General features: G+C 46.9%; 1 protein-coding gene across 1 annotated transcript in view; it reads left to right on the top strand.

Annotated features, from left to right (window-relative positions):
- Positions 1-21,200, top strand: part of SRRM4 (serine/arginine repetitive matrix 4) — a 170,234-nt gene that overhangs the window by 127,329 nt on the left and 21,705 nt on the right. The window contains exons 2-8 of the mRNA XM_055549781.1: positions 147-293; positions 1,797-1,883; positions 4,826-4,897; positions 8,027-8,053; positions 10,369-10,419; positions 13,554-13,652; positions 16,455-16,611. Coding sequence (XP_055405756.1) covers positions 147-293; positions 1,797-1,883; positions 4,826-4,897; positions 8,027-8,053; positions 10,369-10,419; positions 13,554-13,652; positions 16,455-16,611 — 640 coding nt within the window. The remainder of the gene's footprint in view (positions 1-146; positions 294-1,796; positions 1,884-4,825; positions 4,898-8,026; positions 8,054-10,368; positions 10,420-13,553; positions 13,653-16,454; positions 16,612-21,200) is intronic.

The raw sequence follows: 21,200 nt of genomic DNA, 5'->3' as shown, positions 1-21,200 counted from the left end.
CCCCGACTCGGAGACCATTGACCCCTCATGATATTTATGACCCCAACTTAACTCCAAGGGAAGTCAGACATCTGTGCATGCTTGATGAACATTAAGAATCTCTGTCATATCCTAATGCATTTGCCTCCTTCTTTCTTCCTCTATAGGACAGAACCCCAGAGCAGCCCCATGGTCCCAGCTCAGGATGGACCCTCGGAAAAGCTGAGCCAGCATTTGGCCTCCAAGGTCTTGGGCACCAACAGCTGGGACAGAGGCAAAGCCTGCCGGGAGCCCAGTCCCACCAGAGCACGCAGGTGAGACTCTGCCCCATCCCCCTCTCTGATCTAATGCGGAAGTTCAAGTTGAGGCTGAAAAAACGAAGTTTATTTCTCTGACCACTCTTCCCCTCTGTCTCTTGCAAGTTCCTCTTTGAGATCCTTAAATCAAATCAAAACCCATTTGAGAATTAGTTGAAAGCTATGAGTACTAAGAACACCCTCTTAATTCTGTGTACCATTTCAGAGCATTCATAGACTCCCGAGGCTAGTGAACAGGTGTCTAAGTAGTTAAATATTTACCCCCTATGATTTTTATTTTTAACCTGCTAAGAGTGAGTCTCTTGAAGATATAGCTGTATAATTTTTGTTGACTGGCAATGCAGAGACGTTAACATGTATTCTAATTACTTATATCATTTTTTTTTCTACTAACTGTAAATACCAGATTCTTAGAATGGAATTAATTATGGCAGCATTTTTTGATGTTTTATAAAGAGTTAAGTAACTTCCAAAAGATCAGCCACACAAACAAGTTTGAGAAAGCAGCTGGTTTTGTGGGAAAGCTCTCAGGACAGTAATCACACAGGCCTCGATTCATATCCCCCTCAGACACTTCCTAACTGTGCAGCCTTGAGCAAGGCAGTTCAGCTTTCTGAACCTGATTTTCTTTGCCTGTAGAATGAGACAGTAAAAACCATAACACCCTCAAAGTGCTTTTGTTAGTATCAAAGTATATAAAACATTTGGTGCATAGTAAGTGAATATACAGTAGCTGTGTTATTACTAATAATGACAATAATATTCTTATTAATATTCTCTTTTCCCAGTGAGGTTCAGCGGAGTTGGCCTGTTTCAATTCCCAAGCAGTTTTTCATCCAGAACCATATCTTTTTGCCGTGGGATGGATACTGCTTTAAAAAAAAAAATCCCTGGAGCTTGCCCCAATTATAAAAGGAGATAACTTGACTTCATTTAACTGCAGCCTGAGCATTTGAATTTAATTGAACAGGAAATAATTATTCCTGAGGAGTGGAGGTTTTTGAGGTTCTGTGAAGCGATATGAGATATGTATCTCGTTACATTAGACCTTGGCAAATATACTTTTAATAATCAGCTGCTACTTAACCTACCTTTTGCCTCGCATTTAATTTCCAGTAGGAACTACAGACACGATGTACTGGGGAGGGAGGATGCTGAACTGCCGATTAATTATTTAAAAACTGATTTATTTACCAAGGTGAGCCATTTGCAAATTCAATAATACATCTATTAAGGAGCAGTTAACCTCTATAGCTCTGTTTTAAATAATCAATTGGTGTTTGGGTAACGTAGAGCATCTGTCTCATTAGGTCAGCATTGGCTCCTTATTTGAGGCATTTAACCTGAAGTGCAACCAAATCAGCCATGAGGTGGTGATTAGGTATTCACTGTGAATCCTTCACCGTCCCAGGAACTGGATCATCTCTCAGCTACAACAGCACCAGTTGGCGGCTCGGGGAACCCTGGGTCCTCTAACGCCTTGTTCTGTGTTCTCCTCAGTGCCTCCCGCAGCAAAGACTTGACGCCACTACCTTCCTCCAGGGGGAAGAAAAAAAAGAAGAAAGCTACGCGGAAGAAGAGAAGGAGGTGAGGGCTCCAAGGGGCCACGAAACCCTGAAGATGGAGGAAGGGACAAAGGGGTTCTTGAGTTAGGCAGTGACTCCTCTGGGGTTCAGATCCCCTCTTGGCCTCTTAACTTGCTGTGTGACCTTGGGCAAGTCACTTCACCTCTCTGAGCCTGTTTCCATTTCTATAAAATGGTAGAAATACCTACTTCTTGGGATTTTAGACAAGAAAGTTGACGTGGAAGCAGCTGTCACACCGTCTGGCACATAGTAAATGATAGTTAATATGAAGCATGACCGTGACCATTAGTATTTACTTCTTTATGTATTTTTGGAGAACTCACTTCATGTAAGTGCCATGCCAGGCACTTTGATCTCACATAGTTATAGTTGTTTCTCTTGTGATGAGAAATCTTAAGATCTCATCTTTTAGCAACTTTCAAATACACAGTATTGACTCTAGTCATCCTGACTCCTTTCTTTCATAGTTATTATCCCCATTTTAGAGATGAGAAAATAAAGGCTCAGAGAGGAGGTGACAGAACCTACAGACACTTGATTCTAGGCTCCTCAATTGCTTCTGCCACTACAAAAATGCCAAGGATAATTGACTTTATATTTTTTCCCAGCTATTGACTCTTTTGTACCATATGAATTTTTTTCTATACACAATACTTTTACTTTTTTTGCATTTAAAATTGTTTTCAGGCTTTCTTCTAGGCTGTAAATCCCTACAATAAAAGCAGGTTCAGTGTTCCAGACCCCAAGGGGTAGTCAGAGAGTTGTTTCTTATATGACCTCAGTTCAGTCGCTCAGTTGTGTCTGACTCTTTGCAACCCTATGGACTGCAGCACGCCAGGCTTCCCTGTCCATCATCAACTCCCGGAGCTTGCTCAAACTCATGTCCATCAAGTCGCTGATGCCATCCAACCATCTCATCCTCTGTCATCCCCTTCTCCTCCTGCCTTCAATCTTTCCCAGCATCAGGGTCTTTTCCAATGAGTCAGTTCTTCACATCAGGTGGCCAAAGTATTGGAGTTTCAGCTTCAGTACCGGTCCTTCCAATGAATATTCAGGACTGATTTCCTTTAGAATGGACTGGTTTGATCTCCTTGCAGTCCATGGGACTCTCAAGAGTCTTTTCCAACACTACAGTTCAAAAGCATCAATTCTTCAGCACTCAGCTTTCCTTATGGTCCAACTCTCACATCCATACATGACTACTGCGAAAACGACAGTTTTGACTAGATGGACCTTTGTCGGCAAAGTAATGTCTCTGCTTTTTAATATGTTGGTCACAGCTTTTCTTCCAAGGAGCAAGCATCTTTTAATTTCATGGCTGCAGTCACCATCTGCAGTGATTTTGGAGCCCAAGAAGATAAAGTCTGTCACTGTTTCCATTGTTTCCCCATCTATTTGCCATGAAGTGATGGGATCGGATGCCATGATCTTAGTCTTTTGAATGTTTAGTTTTAAGCCAGTTTTTCCACTCTCCTCTTTCACTTTCATCAAGACGCTCTTTAGTTCTCGTTCCTTAGAGGGGCAAGTTAAAAAACCTCGGAGGCAGTATTTGAAGAAGCCTCCAGGGGGCAGCAGAGAGCAGAATCTGGATGCCTTGGGCCCCAACTCCATGTTTTCAGGGGCTCTGTTTCCTTCACCCCTACTTTAGCCTAGTTCTAAGTGGTGAGGCCCAAAGAGGACCCAGAGGGTAATGTGAATGAAGACCTGAGTTCCAGCCATTCTATGGTGAGGGGTAGAATTGGGATAAGTGGCCTGAGCTTCCTGATTTTAGGAATGGGCAGGAGAACATGTCAAAGAAGGAAGCCAAAAAAAGAAGGAAGCCACAGGGATTAGGCTTCAGTCGTTCATCCCTTCATTCATTCAGTGTGTTGGGGGACAGGTGCTCTGATTCCCTAAGTCAGATTGTTTTTCAACCCTGCATCTCCACCTGCAGACATGTTTGATTTGACCTGCAAATTGTTTTTTGTCTTTTAAATTAATGGCCATTGTTTTAAAACCAGGAGATTTCATACGAAAATATGTTCTCTGACAGCTACTATTGAAAAGGCAAGTGCTTTAGAAGCCCAGGCCTGCATTCCTACCTGACACCTTCAGCTAATCTGAAAAGAAGCCATCCCCCTAGGTCAGGTGCTCCCTGGCTTAACCACAGGACCCACCACTCCCTACCATCTACCCCCCAACCCGCTGCATCCATTTAAGCTGTCTGAGAGACAGGTCTCTGCTGGCATTGAGTTTGCAACTCCAGATACGTTTCAACCTTGGTATTTCATCAGTGGGAGAATAGGAAACTTAGAGCGAGCAGTGACATGCCTGAGGTGACTTGTGAATTAATGGGAGAGTCAAGTCACCTGAACCTCAGCCTGGAATCACAGTCATGATTCTAGGGCATCTCTGTTAGCTGGGTAACCCCTGTGTGGCAAGGACCCATGCTGAGAACATCCTGGCAAGATGTCCTGCAGAAGTTTGGTCTGACCAGGGAGACAACAGGGTGGGGCAGAGGAGAGGCCTTTAAAGCATACACAGCATGGGGAAGGGCAGCAGACAAAAATAAATATTGTGGTCCCACCAGGAGGGCAGCTATGGGGTGATGTAGTGATTGAGAACAAAGCCCCTGGGATCAGAGAGGCTTCAATTTGAATCTTAGCTCACTCACTTCTTCGCTGTATTTAGGCAACTGTCTTTAGGCAAGTCACTTCACCTCTCTGAATCTCACTTACTTTGTCTGAAAAAGGAGGATAGCAATTGTACCTACCTAAGAAGTATGTAGAAGAATTAAATGGAATAATACATATAATACATATAAAACATGCAATAACATTTAAGACAAAGTATCATCCTTGATATGTGTTCCTGGAAGAGCTGAGACTGTGTCTGGGAACTGGAGAAAGGACCGATCCTGGCCCTTAAAGCCTCCGTCTCAAGCATGTCTTCTCTCCACGGCAGGTCCCCATCTTATAGCCCATCACCTGTCAAGAAGAAGAAGAAGAAAAGTTCCAAGAAACATAAGCGACACAGGTACTGTCCTTCCTCTTCTGCACACAGGGATGCCTCGGGTGGGGTTGGGGTGGGGGCGACAGTGGACGGCACTGAAATGTCACTTGGAGGCTTATCATTTCATTAATGAAAAATACTCATCTGTGTATGGTCTTGTACTTGTAAGTTGTGTAACTTGAGACTCCTGTTGCAAAGACCAGAGACCTACTAACACCAACTCGGGCCTGTGGGGGATTTTTTCTGAGGAGACCAGCCAGGTCTCAGTGAAGCACTGGAACCAAAGCTGACGCAACCCAAGCCCAATTCCATGGTGTACACGGGGCCGCACAGACCCTGTACCCTGTTCCCGTCTCTTCCTGTCACAGGCCCGATCACAAGAAGATACTGAATCTCTCTTGTTATTCTAAATTCCCATGGAGAGGACTTTCTGATAGATCCAGCTGTGTCCTAGAGAATGGGATCATGTGAAACATCACTTCAGGATTGTCCATGTTTTGGACATACCTGTAGACAACTACTTGTGGACTATACTTAAGAGGCATTAGTAACTGAATGCACATTCCCAAGGGCTTCCCAGGTGGCTCAGTGGTAAAGAATCCACTTGCCAATGCAGGAGCCACAGAAGACTCAGGTTTGATTCCTGGGTTGGGAAGATTCCCTGGAGAGGGGATTGGCAACCCACTCCAGTATTCTTGCCTGGAAAATCCTATCAACAGAGGAGCCTGGTGGGCTACAGCCCATGGGATCTCAAAAGAGTCGGATATGACTGAGTGACTGAGCATGCACACACACATTCCCAAAGGTGCTCACTATACACACGTTCATGCACACACACACACGTTTGTGGGGAAAAATAAAAGACAGGAACACTGTACATGAGAGGTCTCAAATCTGTGGTTCATGGGCCAAGCCAATATTTTGCAATACAAAAAGTTTTCCAGCACTTCTGTAAAATCAGAAGCTCTCCTCATTGGACCGATCTTTCCACAGGCAGCCATCCGCTGGAACTGAGGACTTGCTGTGCATTTAGACAGAGCCAGGGTGCCTCACTGTCCCCACCTAACCTGCCTCCCCCATCTACACACATTTACAAAGCTCGTTTGACCCCTGGAGGGCAGAGGGTTTATCTTCGTAAGCTATTTGCTGTGGTTGGCTGTGGATGACAGGGAAAGAGTGATTTATATTTTATTTTTGTTATCTGTATCTTCCAATTTTTCTACACCGGTGGTGGATTACTTATGCAATTAAACAATCACAGCAGCACAAAAGGTAAGAGGTCATTTGGGTTCCCCGCCCTGCCACATCTCACCCCCACGTGGCTTTTCCCAACCCAGGGGTGTGGTCAGCTTTCAGCCCTTGTTGCCAGAATGGTTTCTACTCAGTTTGGTCTCACAGATTATGTCCACCACCTGTCTAAGCATGCCCACTGATGCTGTCTGAGTTTGTGCTCAGTACAGGTGTGAAAGTGAAAGTCGCTCAGTCATGTCCGACTCTTTGCAGCCCCATGGACTATACAGTCCATGGAATTCTCCAGGCCAGAGTACTGGAGTGGGTAGCTAGCTGTTCCCTTCTCCAGGGGATCTTCCCAACCCAGGGATCAAACCCAGGTCTACTGCATTGCAGGCGGATTCTTTACCAACTGAGCCACAAGGGAAGCCCTTGTTAACCTGGTGTTTGAAATTCCCAATGTGGCGTTCTTTATCGAGGTGAGGGCCTGCCCGTGACCACAGACTGCAAGCTTGTCACCTTCCTGTGCTGAGCGATTTGTCACAGTTTAGGGGTGGGATAGGAAGAGGGAGCATTTTTCTATATGGATCTTGGGAACCAAGTGGCGTCTCACTCAAGGGCTTCTCATAGGAAAGAGACTTGGCCAGAGGATTAGAAACAGACTTTCTTTTGGGGGCTATAGTTGGCCCAGGGATTGTCGGAAGTTTAGAGGGAAGGAAGACCATAAAATGGGAAATTAGGAGCAGGAAATATGATCTGATTCTTCTGAAACCCTCATCTACTGAGCATCACTCTAAATTAGTTCATTCTCTCCAAGTTCTTGAAATGTTTGGTTAATGATGGTTAACTTTTTGGAATTGGAAGCTAAAAGTAGAGGATGCATTTAACTTTTTCTTCTCCTCCAATTAACTAAGGTTTCAGGGTTTTAAAAAATCCCTTTTTCACACCTCTTTATTGAATACCCATTACGTATCATGATTGAGGAGATTCTGGCCCCAGGAACAAAACAGTGACCAGAACCCAGTCCCTGCCCTCAAGTTGCTCACATTCTAGTAGGCACAGTGGTAGTCATATTGTGAAGAAGTCTGTACATAGTGAGGCTCAGCTCGGCAGCTCACTCAGGGCTTGTGGGAACAGAGAGGGGGCCAAACCAACCTGAGGGGACTGGAAAATGCTACAGGAGGTGACATCTGAGAATGAGTTGGAGTTACACAAGTGAAGCTGTGTGGTCCTGGGCAACTTAATTCCTCTGTCTTTGTCAAATGGCTATCAGCAGTACTTTACAGGTTTGGGGGGAAGACTGAATGAGACTGTGTGTGAGCAATGCTTAGTACAGAGCCAGGACCCCAGTAGGAGTTCCACGTGTGGAAACTGGTTGTCCCTTGAAGATGCTGATGATGGTGAATCCACAACTAGGGAGAGAAAGAACCAAAGTGAGGCTTGGGGGAAGGGAAGAGGCAGAGGGACTCTTTGTCCTGGCCTCCTCATGCAGCCTTTTCCAGAACAGGCTTACTGACAAATTTGGGTGAGGATTGAAACACTGATAATTCAAAATGCAAGCCAAGGTTTCTCATATGATCTTCAAATCTAAAAGAGGAGGAGAAGTCACCAGATGTCCTGGTCCCCTTGCAGCTGACCACAAGTGCACTGATAGGGAGTCCCCCAGCAGTCCAATGGTTATGACGGTGCTTTCACTGCAGGGGGCATGGGTTTGATCCCTGGTGAGGGAACAGCCCAGAAAAAAAAAAAGTTATAAATGTGCTGATACAACCATCCCAGGAAAAGAAACTCAGACTCACATTTATTTTCTTCCCCTACACCCTCTGTTCCTTTCTTCTCTCCTCTTCTTCATCTTCCCTCCCTCCCTGTCTCTCTCCCTTCCTTCCTCTCCCTCTCTCTTCCCTTTTTTTCCCCCTCAATCAGGTCATTCTCCAAGAAGAGAAGGCACAGGTAAGCATTTTGTTGCCTCTGGTTGCTTGCTCAGCTTTCTGTTTTCCTAACCAAGTTTAGGTAGCATCTAGGGTCCAGCTCTCAGCCTCCACCTCTGTGTTCACTCCCCCTTCATCTTCCTGGGCCTCAGTTTCCTCCAAAATGAATGCCATGATCTAGTTTCCCTGAAAGTTCCAAGCCAACTTTTAATTTCCACTAGGCCACATGGTTGCTGCTAGGCCAGTTCCTACGGATCCTTCTCCCTGGCAAGTCTTACCACCCTTCCCAGGGCCTGTTTGACCACTGGTTGAAATCTGGGTTGGGAACTCCCCTTGGTGGTCCGGCAGTTAAGACTCCACATTCTAATTCAAGAGTGTGTGCATGTGTGCTCAGTTGTGTCTGACTCTTTTGTGACCCCACGGACTGTAGCCCACCAGGGTCCTCTGTCCATGGGATTTCCCAGGCGGGAATACTGGAGTGAGTTGCCATTTTCTCCTCCAGTGGATCTTCCTGACCCAGGGATCAAACCTGCATCTCTCGCATTGGAAAGTGGATTCTTTACCACTGCACCACCTGGGAAGCCCCCACAATGCAGGCAGTGTGAGTTCAATACCTGAGTTCAACGTGAGCTCATTGAGAGTCAGGGAACTAAGATGTGCAGCATGGCCAAAAGAAAAAAGGAAATCTTGGGTTGGGAATGTAGAGAAGCATCACCCTACCAAAGCCTTCCCAGATCCTAGCTAAGGGATAGAGGCCTAGTATTGGAAACACAGGGTGAGCACAAATAAAGCTATAGCCTGTGGGGTACTCACTATAAATTAGATCCTATGCTAAGCCTTGTCCACATGCATGGGTATTTAATCTCTATACATCCCCATCACAACCCTGTGCAGAGGATATCTTTATTATTTCCATTTTACAGATAAAGAAACTAAGACTCAGGAGATGTGGCCGACATGTCCACAGACACACAGTCAGAGGAGGCAGAGTCAAAACTACAACCCAAGTCTGTCTGACAGAGGATCAGGACAGCCTGCAGTGGCTCCCTAAATAACAGCAGTACAACTGCAGCCGCTGACAGAGTGCAAAACCCTTTCATTCATTCAGTTAACAAGTAGACACTGATTACCAAGGTAGTCTATTCACTTAGCCCAACAGCTTAAGCAATGACCCCATTTCAAGGGCAAGGAAACTGGGTCTTTGAGAGGACAGGTAACCTGCCCGATGTCACACAGCAACTCAGCAGCAGAGCCAGGAGGTTAACTTGGTCTTTCAGTGAGGACCTGAGACCTCCACTGCCCAGGCTGAGTCCCAGACACAGAGATATATCCCACATCTCATGTCAAGATGTGATTTCAGTTGGATGAAATCAAATTTACCCTTCCCAGGACTTGGGCCAATGATGGGTTCCTGGTGACCCTCTGAAGCCAGTCTGGCTTGATTATCAAATAACATTTGCCTTTGGGGCCTCTGTTTGATGATGTGGAGACCCTGAGTCATCACCGTCCATTCTGCCCACAACCCGGTACTCTGACTTAAAAAAAAAAACAAAACCTGAATATTCATGAGCAGAACATTTCAGAATCTGCCAAACTTTAGGAGGCTTTAGAATATCTCCCTGGATTTTCCAGTCTTTTCTTTTAGAAAAGACTAAAACAGTAGTCAAGAGGGTAGACGCTAGGGACCATTGATCTGGGGCCACATTCCAGCTCGCCTGTATGATCCTGGTCAAGTGTCTCAGCCAATCTGAGGCTCAGTTTCCACTTTCTGTAAAATGAATACTTATTAAACATGCCATAGGTTGTCTATACATGTTAGTTGCTTAGTCATGTCCAACTCTTGCGACCCCATGGACTGTAACCCACCAGACTCCTCTGTCCATGGAATTCTCCAGGCCAGAGTACTGGAGTGGGTTACCATTCCCTTCTCCAGGGAATATTCCCTACCTAGGGATTGAACCCGGGTCTCTTGTATTTCAGGCAGATTCTTTACCATCTGAGCCACCAGGGAAGTCATAGGTTGTAGGGAGAGTGAAATGAGATTGTTGACAAAAGTATTAGTGAGTGCTTCCCCTAATAAAGCCTCAAAACATGGCAAATATGATTACCTTTACTACTGCTGTTACCGTTAAGCTACCAAAACTGATCTCAGCATCCTTTATTCCCTGTCCTCAGTCTGTATGTGTGGGCTGGTTGCTCTGGTTTTAGAAACGATCCATGTCCATTCCTAAACTGCCTGGATCTAGTGACCAGCATGTGTTAAGCATTTTAACTACTTTATTTTTATCATTTGCTGGAATTTTGCATCTTTCAATTGATTGGCCATTTCTCATTCAGCTCCTCCAGCCCAAAAAGCAAAAGAAAGGAAGAGAAGAGGCACAAGAAACAGTATGTACATTCCACCTACAATGTACTGTCAATTTGGGGAGGTGGGGGACTGAGCTCTGAACGGCCAGAGAGTTAGAATTGCCAAAGAAAAAAGGAATGGGAGAGGGGGCTGGTGGGTGAGAAGGGAAAGGAAGGGGAAGACCAAACAACAGAACTGTGTGTAGACCTGCAGCTGTGGGTTTGGCATGCATGGGTGTGTAAGGTGGTGTTTGTTATGTGTGTGTGCATGTGTGTCTCTGTGTGCATGAAAGTGAATGGTGTACATGTCTGTGCCCATTGTGTGTGAATTCTGTGTGCCTGTATGTGCATTGTGTAACATTTGTACATGGTACATATATGCATAGTGTGCACTTTGTAAATATCTGTATATTTTTCTATTGTGCAAACATTTGTGTGCAATGTGGGTGCCTAGTGTGTATGTGTGTGTGATATATGACTGTGTTCACAAGAACGCATCACGTGTGCCCTTGCTTATGTGGGCATGAACTTAAACTGTGCATATCGGTGCTCTGTTTGTTACAGTGTGTCAGTTCCATGCCCTTGATGTGTGCACTGCTTACTTATCTGTGTGCATTACTCCTAGGGAGGGTGTGTGTGCGGGAGGTGGGGGGGTTACCAGTACACAAGTGTGCTGTGTGTGCATGGTGAGTAAGGGGGCTTGATCACGTGCGTGCACATGCGTGCGCATTCATGTGAGTTCCAGCCGTGGTCCCCGGGCTTAGAGCATGCAGATACTGGGGGAGCGCCTACCCCCAGCCTTGGTCCCCAGCTGGTCCTCGGTTTACAGCCAGTAGTAGAAATTCAAATCAGCCAGCACTGCCTGTAGAGTTCAGTTCCCAGTCAAATTAAAAGTAAATTTGGTTACAACCCACCTACTTTATACCCTTGCAAATGTTAGTGCATGTGTTTTCCAATCAACTAATATTTTATCTCCCACCAAGAAGCTTTTAAAGTGAGAATCAAAGGCAATGGGATGAAAGTCAGTGAGCTGCAGGGGAGGGAAAAGAGGAAGCAGGCACAGAGGGAGGCGCTCAGCTTTGCTGGCCAACCAAATGCCTCTTCATCCAAGGTCAGTGCAAAAGAGGGCATTTCAGGCACCATTACGAGGGTCTGGGGAATGCTCCACAAGGAAGCAGCAGGGCTGTAAGTTAGCTCAGGGAAGAACTTCCTGATCATCAAGCTTGTTCAAGTCAAGTCAAGAGGCAGTCACTGGTCATCTGTGTCGAGCATATGTTCGTCCTAAGCATAGACAGAGCACCTGTTCTCAGAGACATGAGCATCACTTGTCTGAAGGGCTGCAGTCTAGACAGTCACTAAGCAGGGCCTGGGCCCAGACCCCAGGAGTTCTGGGACAGTCATCAAAAAAAGAAAAAGTCACTGAGGTATGGACTGCCTGCCTGAGGACAGCAAAATGGCTACTTTGGCCAGCACCAAGTCTCAGAAATCGCAAGCAGGACATAAAAGAAGGTTCTGAAAGCCAGAAAAACAGGAGTCAGGAGAGGGAGAAGCAAGAAACACAAGGCACCCCTGAGATAAAGGTGGTTGTCCTTGCCAAAACCCATGGTTAGTTAAAGCTGCGTTTAAACAGGGAACCCCTGGAGTAACTTACTTCCGCTTGTTTAGCGTCCCTTAGAGAGGCCCTAACAGGTGGCAGGCCCTGTGTGGGGCCCAAGGACAGAGATTAGGCAGACATTCCTCCCAGTCTCGAGAGCTTACAGTGCAGCAGGACACGGGAGACATGGGACAGGTCTTGGCACCACAGTGGCAGACGAAAGCTCAGGGCATGGTGGGACCCCAGGTGTAGGAAAGAGAGCATGGTGCTAAGAGGAGGTTTCCTGTGAGAAGGATGGAGGTAACCATTCTAGGCTGCAGGTCAGGCAAGTGGTTTAAATCTCTGTACCTCAGTTTCTGCATCTATAAAATGGGAATAATAAGAGAATCCACTTTGTGGGTTGTTGTAAGGAGTAAATGAGCCCATTTAAGGAAAATGCTCAGAACCCAGTGCCTGACAGGCAGTGTGTGTTACAGTTTACCTGCTATGACCATCACCATCAGGACTTGATACAGTGTGGGAAACGTGTGAGCCAGAATACCAGCACCTTGGTGTCACTTGAGCCTTGCAAACCAGGACTGTAGATGCCATGCAAAGAGGCTGGAGAGCTAGGCAGGGGCTGGCTCCTGAAGATGCTTGGGGTTCAAGGTCAGAGTTTGGACTTGACATGAGGACAGTGCAAGGGTTTTAAACAGAGAAGGGATCACATGACAAGATATACCTGAGTAAGAATACCTGAGTCCTTTGTTGGGATAACCAAGTGACCTTTTAATAGAATCATCTCTAACCACCCCTTGGCTTCCTGACTTGGCCCAAACTATTGACATTGCTTGTGTGTCCCCAGTGACCGCTGCCACTGCTATTGCTACTTCTAAGTCATTATTATTATTAGAGAGAGCTGAAGTAAGTGGTAGTGGTAGCAATTACACAAACCGTAATTCTTGTTGATAATGACATTTGTAACTCACTCTGAAAGTGGGCTTTTGACTCCATGCTAAGAATCCAGACTTAATTTTCCTGGTCTGAGTTACAGATTGGCAGCCCAAAAGCCTAATGGATTCTGCAACTGTGTTTTGTTTGCCCCAAACAGTGTCTTTTTTTTTAAATGAGCTTCCATTTAAAATAGGAATAAATTACACAAAAATCTCCATTTCTACATTTACCTGAAAAGTTAGAAGATCAGGTACCACAGCACTCTTCTGAAGGCAAAGTCACTTTCTTGCCCGTGCCCTCTGGTCAGTATTTCTTGAGTGCCCAACTGATTCACACATTATGGTATTTGACTGGCTCCTGAAATGGAGACCCCTGCCTTAGGCAAGGGAGAGGTGATGTGTGCAGGTGACATACACTCTGCTTCCGGAAGAGTCCTGGGGGTCAGGCTGTCTCCCCTGGACGACCCCCTTTCTGCTCCTTTGTGTTCAGGATGGCCAGTTACAAAGATGGGAAGTGAGGGTGATGCAGGGAGTCAGGGGTGCATGACCTTGGGACAGTTACTCAAGTGCAAGGGAACGATGTGTTCACAAGATCAAAACCTCTCTCTCTCTCCTCTGATTCCCTCCTTCTCACCCCCCACCCCCTCAAGATCACGAAGCCGGCCCCGAAAATCTCGCCGCCACCGCCATCACCACTGCCCCTCACGGTCCCAGAGCTCAGAGTCCCGCTCCTCAAGCTGCGACAGCAGGTAACCCCCGCCCCGAGGCACCTCCTCACCCTGACCACAGCCCAGAGCCCGGCTAAGACACCGTCACCATCAGCTTTGCCTCCACCGTCACTGTTGGGGAAGCCGCTTTCCCAGCAGAGGGGCAGCCCCTGCCTCACACTTGGGCTGTCACCACTTCCTTGCAGAGGGGCTGCAGACAGAAGGACTTGCTGCCTCCACTTACAGGAACAGCAGCCACCGGACTTGCTAACACAGTGATTCCATGGCCAGGTGCTAAGCACTCTTCATGGTCCACTGCAGGATCCCCTCTGCAACCCTAGGAAGGAGGCACCATCGTCATCCCCACTTTAGAGATGAGGAAACTGAGGCACAGAGAGGAACTTGCCAGGCACTTAGCTGCTAAGTGACAGAGCTAGGGCTGAACCAGAGCATCTGGTTCATTTGGCTGCCTCTCACTCAGGGTTGTTCTAAGCGCAGAGAAGCTAAGCGACCCATGAAAGGCGACACAGCACAAGGTATCCAGTTCTGTGGCACTTCCGAGCCCTCTTGCTCCTAACATTGACCCTCTTTATGCTGACACATTGGCTGCCCCGGCCCGAGCAGGGGAAGAGGCCCTTGTGGATGAGAAGAACAAGAAAAAGAGGGAGTGGGGCTTGGTGTTTGAAATTGAGACCATTGGGAATGACAAGGGCCCCTTGATGGTACCAGGCCAATTTCCAGATGGCAGAGGCTCTTTTATTCTTTCTTAAGTCCTTCTCACACTTGGCCTATGTAGTCACGTAGTCACCTCACCTGGGGAGATTTAAAAATCTCACTGTCCTGGTCCCGCCACATTCGCAGCTAAATCAGAATGTCTACAGGAAGGAAGAGGAGGAAGAGAAATAGGAATCTAAACTCGACTCTGAACCAGGCATTGTGCTGCAATTGCAAATAGATTCTGCCTCTTAATCATCCCCGTCACACCATGAGCCAGACCAGAGCTTCTCTGCCTTGGCTGCTCCATGATTGCTGTGGAAGTCTAAAAATACCAGTGCCTGGATCCCATCTCCAGACATTCTGATCTAATCCAGATATGTGAGGAGCAGGCGTCAGAGCAGCCCCTAACATCGAGGACTCGCCCCAGTAGCTGTGGTGTTCCCACATCACACAAGGCTGCTCTGTGATCCTGAGTGATCCAAACAAAACCAAGACCCTCTTGGAACCAGGTGCAAGCCTGGACAAAACAGGGACATTTTTCACGACCCCAAAGTGACCCTGCATCTCTCCATCCTCCATCTTTACCAGTGATAGCCTTAACCTCAGTCTAGTCTCCCCTCCTTCTAAGTAAGACTGGTCAAGACACCCAATCAGAGAATTACCTCTGTTCCCTGACAGCATCCAGTCAGATCAAAGCCCCAGCTCTTTACATGCTCCCCAGAGTCCCCGAACACATGCTCCTAATAGATTCTCTCTGACCACCCCCCACCCCGACAGAAACGTCCTCCACTCGCCCATGGTGCGTGTCCTCCATCACTGCAGGGAGCAGTAACAAGACGCTTGTTTGAGCACAAGGTGCCCCCGTTGGCCTTTGTCCGGAGGGCGTTGACACACTGCGCTCGACTGCATTATTGACATTTACAGCTGAGAAGCCTGCGTGTTGGTGGGCAGAGGGGCGACTGGCAGAGCTGGCGCCAGGACCCAGGTCCGTGTGACTCAGCCCAAGCCTGGGTGGGAGGACGGTGCAGATCCTGCTTGCAGACTCTCAGCGACTGCACTCTACCCTTCCTAAGGCTTACCTCTTCTGAAAGGGGTACATATCACAGGCCCTCGCCCCAGCCTTCCTTCTGCTAGCACGTCTCCTGCTGCTCTTGCCGCCTGAGCTTCCCAGTGCCTGTTGCGCTAAGGGACACTCCAGCAGGAGTGGGAGCAACCTGAGAGCTGGCCCTTGGGCCACTCAGTAGAAAAGTGAGAGGCCCTAGAGCAGAGAGGGACACTCCAGTGCAAGAACCAGAGGCACTGGTTCCCACAGGGCCCTCGTTCTGCCACTACAAGCTGTGTGATGTCAGGCAGGTTCCTAAACATCTCTGAGCCTCAGCTCTCTCATCTGGGAATAAGAAATAATACCTGCCCTGTCTATGTGTTTGAGTTGGAGAGGGGACTGTGAAAGCACCTTAAGAAGGGCTTACAAATGCCATGAAAATCCATAAGGTGTTATTTTTATCACTACTGTGACTCAGAGCTAAACAGTAATGCCGAGTCCAAATGCACACTTTCTAAGGAGTCAAAGATTCCTTTAGTTTCCAACACAGACAGGCAGCCAGATCTACATCTGACAAGCTTGCAGAAGGCATCTTTGTCGTTTTCGTCAGATTTTTTTTTTCAAAAGTTTTGGGTGACAGTCAATAAGATGCCTCTATTTCACAGATGGTGAAGCCAGATACACAAAGACACACAGATATAAGCAGTTACATTTATAGACAAACACATGAAAACACAGATGGACACACCCAGACGTACACACAGTCACGTACAGACAGGCAAGCGGAGAGACAATCACAGGCATACGAAGGACAGTAAACGGAATCAGGATCATCGGACCTTTCTGTCTTCACAGCTGCATCCCCAGCCCCCACAGCAGTGCCAGGTACATGAATTCACACTTGTCAAACAAACAAATGAGAGAATGAATGAACACGGACGGGTGGGCAGGCGGAGGGGTGCATACATAGTTTACGCAGACAACCCAAACACACTCTGCTGTCCTCAGATCCTATTAGTCCTTCAGTCACCTCTCTGCCATGCTCCCCATCAAGAAACCCTCAGGTCTCTCTGCCCTGCATCCAGGCACCGTGGCCGGTCCCCCGAGGGAGGGCGGAAGTCCCGTCGAAGGCACTCTCGCCGCTACTCCAAGACCCTCTGCAAGGCCAGCCCAGAGGCCCGGTCCAGCCCCCAACCCAGCCAGCCCCTCCAGATGCTCAGCTTCCTGTCAGCCAGGGGTGTAGTAAGTATTCCGCACAGCCTCCTCTGCCAGTCTTGGCCGGGACACTTGGGGGAGGTGGAGGCACAAGTTCAGGGCAGTGTATGACACATTTTAATTCAGTTTCGGGCAAATATCCCACTGGTTTCAGACCTCCTTCTTGATTTAACTGAATGGTCATTCACCAGCCTTTGGCAGCACCTGGCTTGGGGACTTGGCAAGTGGGGGTGTGTGTGGGGTGGGGGGAATGGGGAAAACGTGAGACACTCAGGCTCTTTATCAGGGGAATGGTGAAAATACATTTTGGTCTCCAGAGTGACATCTGCAGGAGGGCATGTGTGAGACACCATAGGAGGTTTCTTTGGGGAAGAAGAAGAGGGGTGTTTGATCTAACAGAGGCACTGCAGCTTTGCAGTGAGGTCTGCGTCTTTGACAGCTAGGCTACAGCACTGATGAGCAGATGGGATTTGATGTCACCCGTATTAACTCGGCCTTGAATATAGAGGAGAATTTTCCTCCAAGGAGGTGATAGCACTTAACCTCTCATATTCACACAAGGTCTCGGGGAGTTGAGGACTCAGCTGTCTTCACTAGTTGCTTCCACAGGTGGGACCAAAAAGCCAAGGCTCAGAAAGATGAAGGTATGGAATAAAGCCATAGCGCAAAGCAAGAGTGAATTCATTTGAGAAACTGGCCTTAAATGGGATCATGCAACAGTCCCTTAGGTCAGCAAGGAGGGTCAACTTCAGACAGTTTGATGCCAGGAAGTCTCCTCAGCAAAGCATTTGGAGTTGGGTCTGAACTCAGCTTCCTAGCTATGTAGCTTGGAGAAAGTCATCTAATCTCTTTGAAACTCAGTTTTCTCATTGGCAAATTTGAAATAATACCACGTCCATGGGGGGATTGTGGGGGATACCCAGTAACAGAAAGTATATGAAGGCCTTTTGTAGACTTTAAAGGGACAGACACGCAAACAGGAGGAGACTCAACATAGATGTAGCCTTCACTCACACCTGACAACTGAGAAGGGTCCTGTCTCCTCTAGCTAGGCGTGGATGTGAAAATTTCAGAGAGCTGCTGCCTTAGAAAGGATGAGGTGTAAGTAAGGAAAAGCTCTGAGGTTCTTGCTGGGAGGTCAAGGAAGAGAAGGTGATGATAAACATGGGTTGGGTCTGGTTGACACAATAGTTATATCCACAGAGCATTCTGAGAATCTCTTCTTTACCAGTCAAGACATCTGTATCACCAAGCTGTAATTCTGCCGTAATCTTCTGCCTGGCTGGAACCGTCCACAGCTCACCCCAGGCCCTCCTTTTGTAGAGGGAGGGAACCTACAGTTGCTCTGTATTTGCAGATGGGAAATGCTCATGTTCATTCTCCCCTCCACAAATGCCTATGAAAGTTCTTCGCAGTAAGGCGGAGTCCAGAGGCCTGGGCTCAAGACTTGGCTTGGCCAAACAAATCCTTTTACTCCTCCCAGCCTCAGCTTCCTCAACTGGAAAATAAGCATGGTTATCACACCTGTGTCCCAAAGGAATTGTTGCAAAGGTAGAAGAACATTTAAAATATAAGCAATAAGAGGTGGAAGAATGGTTTTAAGTTAGTGAAAGCCACCCAACCTCTTTGGTCACAGTATTTATGGCAGCCATTCGGTGGCCTCAACTGACACTCCATAAAAAGTGCCACTGGGAGCAAATGGCTTGTGTTCTCTCACCTGGGACAATTTCCAAACTGTCAGGACCAAAATGTTGCAAAAAGCTGAATGTTAACCACCCCCCCCACCCCCCAAAACTGTTGCCCTCCCACACCAGTGAGTGAGGTACCAGATTGGCCATTGGTTCTTAGGGCCCAGCCCCTATTAGAAGAGCAGAAAACTCATCCATACCTAGAAGGCATAGGCCTTAAGAGCCCACCGAACCCAGTGCCCTGATTCCAAAAACAGAATCTGAACTCACAGATGAGAAATGCCTTCCAGGGGCTCCAGCAAGTCAGAGTTGTTAAAAACATGAGATTATAATTTTGTGAACAAACCCGGGTCCCGAGTCAGGGATAGTTAAAATATTTAAAACTTTGTCAGCTGCAGTTTCCTCATCCTTTAGAAAATGCATATAATAAACCTCTTCTTCAAAACCTTGTTCAGGGGACAAAACCAAAATAATTTTGTAAGCAGCTGAGACTGGTACTTGGCACAGGGGCAAAAATAATCAAATAGTAGAGAGTGTCAGGATGACAACATTCCAGATGCTGGCTCTGTATTTTCCAACTGTTGAACCTTGAGCAAGTTACATAAACTCTCCATGCCTCCGTCTTTCCCAAGTTTGCAGAATGAGGATAATAGTAAGACCTACCTCATAAGAGGGATATTGTAAGGATGCAACGACTCACTGTAAGACTTTTAGACTGAAGCAGGTGAGTGGTAGGTCCTTTGTTGCTGGCAGTGGATGGAAGTAACAGCAATATTAACAATGGAATTGGTAATAATCGTGGCAACAAGAGTAGCAGCACTGATAATAGTAATGGAGCAGCAGGAAGGGTTCCAGGCCCAGGCTCGTCTTGGATGAGTTGAGACCGCAGCTAGAAGCCCTGCTTCCCCTGCTTTCAGTTTCCTTCCATCCTTGATGGCAGCTGTAGCCCAAATGGCCGGCCCCACCCTTCTCATGGCTGCCTGACTCCTGGGGGCATCGGATACCCCTCAAGTCTGGCCCTCCCAGTGCTCTCCACACGGGGTTCTTTCTCATCCTCTCTCCTGCACAGGCAAGGGTAGAGAGGATACCAGGTTGGACCAAAGGTTTTCCAAGAGTCCAAGATTTTCCCGAGCTCTCTGCTAAAGAGAACAGCAAAGTCACTGTCATTGAATTACTTGTTTGACTTATTCAGATCTACCAGTTATCTACTAAGCATCTATAAAGCATCAGTTCTGATGTAGCCCTCAGGATCCAGTGAATAAGAAATAGCCTAGCCTTCTTATAAAGAAGACAGACAAAACTGTAACGGACAATGCACAACAATGAATGCTGAGAAGGATGGGGTAAGGAGGCAGGGGAAGAGGGGATTGGGCTTTGAGTTGGTTAGGGCAGAGGAGATGCAGCTAGGAAACTAGACAATGGAAACAGGAATTGATTGCTGGAGTCAGGATGGAGACAGAATTCCAGCACAGGAGATGGGGTTCTGGAGGTAAAAGGAGCTGGAGCATAGGAGATGTCCTATGCCATGGTTCCTCCCACGGCTCATGGCAGGCATCTCATATGCACAGCTCTTTAAAGAATCAAGGATGAGCACATGACATCAAGGGGGTCTATTTACATATGTGAATATGCAAATAATACATAAGCTGATGATAACCAGAAGTCCTCTTGCTTGGTCAGAGCCCTAATCCAAATGGAGGGTCTCAAGGAGTTAGTCCTTTGTGGCTTATTCATTTCTTATCTACACTCAGTCATCTCTGTTCAAGGCATTAGAGAGAGAGATGAATAAACAGGCTTCTGAATTCCAGAGCTCATGCTCTAGTCATCCACAGAATACTGAAATACTGTAGGATAAATATCGTCATTAGGACTGAGACTGAGTCGGTATTTGAATACTTGCAAACCAGTTGATAAATAGACCCTGTCGCCGCCCACTCTCCAGTCAACAAAGCCATCCCTTTCCTCCTCTGGTACCTTCTGGACCTTCTCACAGACCAGCAGCTAAACATTGATACCTGGCAGCCCTTCAGTGCCAAGCCTGGTTACTTTCAGATGGGGCAGTACTCACACTCGACCAGTTGTTGAATATTTTCAATATCAGCCTTGGAGGTGATAGAAGCAAGTATAATATATAATAGGACCACAGAGGAAGGACCAGACAATGTCTAAGAGGTCTTGGTGTCTGAGAGGACTTAACAAATAAAGGAACATATGAGTTGAGCTTTGAAGGATGAGTAGGAGCTCACCCATTTGAGTTGGCTGATGAATAAAGGGAATGGTAAATACCACTACATGCCAGGCACAATCACATACTTTACACAGTATGTGTAAAAAAAAGTTTTTTTTATTTTTTCCTCATTTGATTCACAAAAAAATTCTTTGAGGTAGGTGCCATCACCATTTTTCAGGTGGGAAAACTGAGGCTCAGAGAGGCGAGATGACTTAAGTAGATAGCCCATTTAGGAGGAACAGGAGCTAGTATGAATCATGGCTTATATCTCAGAAGCTTACTGTGATAGCCAGAGGGCCAACTGGATGACAGAGAGGTTGGTGGCGCCAAAGTTTGGCCACACCCTGTCCCTGTAGCAGAGGGTCCTCCGTTAAGTCTACCCTAACTGGAGGGGGAATTTAAAAGGGCTGATCAAGACTGAAGTTAGACTCAGGAGAAAGAAGGCTTCTTTTCTCCTCCTGCTTCCAGCAAGCCAGCAGTTTCCACATAATCCTTGTCGACAAAAACTTGCACAGATAGAAAAAAAAAAAAAAAAGCAGAATTTAGGCTTCATAAAAGAGGGCCTCATTTGCGAACAGGAGGAGGCAGGAGAGGCTAGTGATGAAGACAGGAGCTTTGGAGCAGATCCAAACACTTTGGAGTTCTTGACCTCATTTCCCTGTGAGACTGAGCCATAGCTCATGCTTCCCTGAGCACCT

The sequence above is a fragment of the Bubalus kerabau genome, chromosome 16, assembly GCF_029407905.1.
Source record: "Bubalus kerabau isolate K-KA32 ecotype Philippines breed swamp buffalo chromosome 16, PCC_UOA_SB_1v2, whole genome shotgun sequence".
Taxonomy (NCBI): domain Eukaryota; kingdom Metazoa; phylum Chordata; class Mammalia; order Artiodactyla; family Bovidae; genus Bubalus; species Bubalus kerabau.
This window is presented reverse-complemented; position numbering and strand designations above follow the sequence as displayed.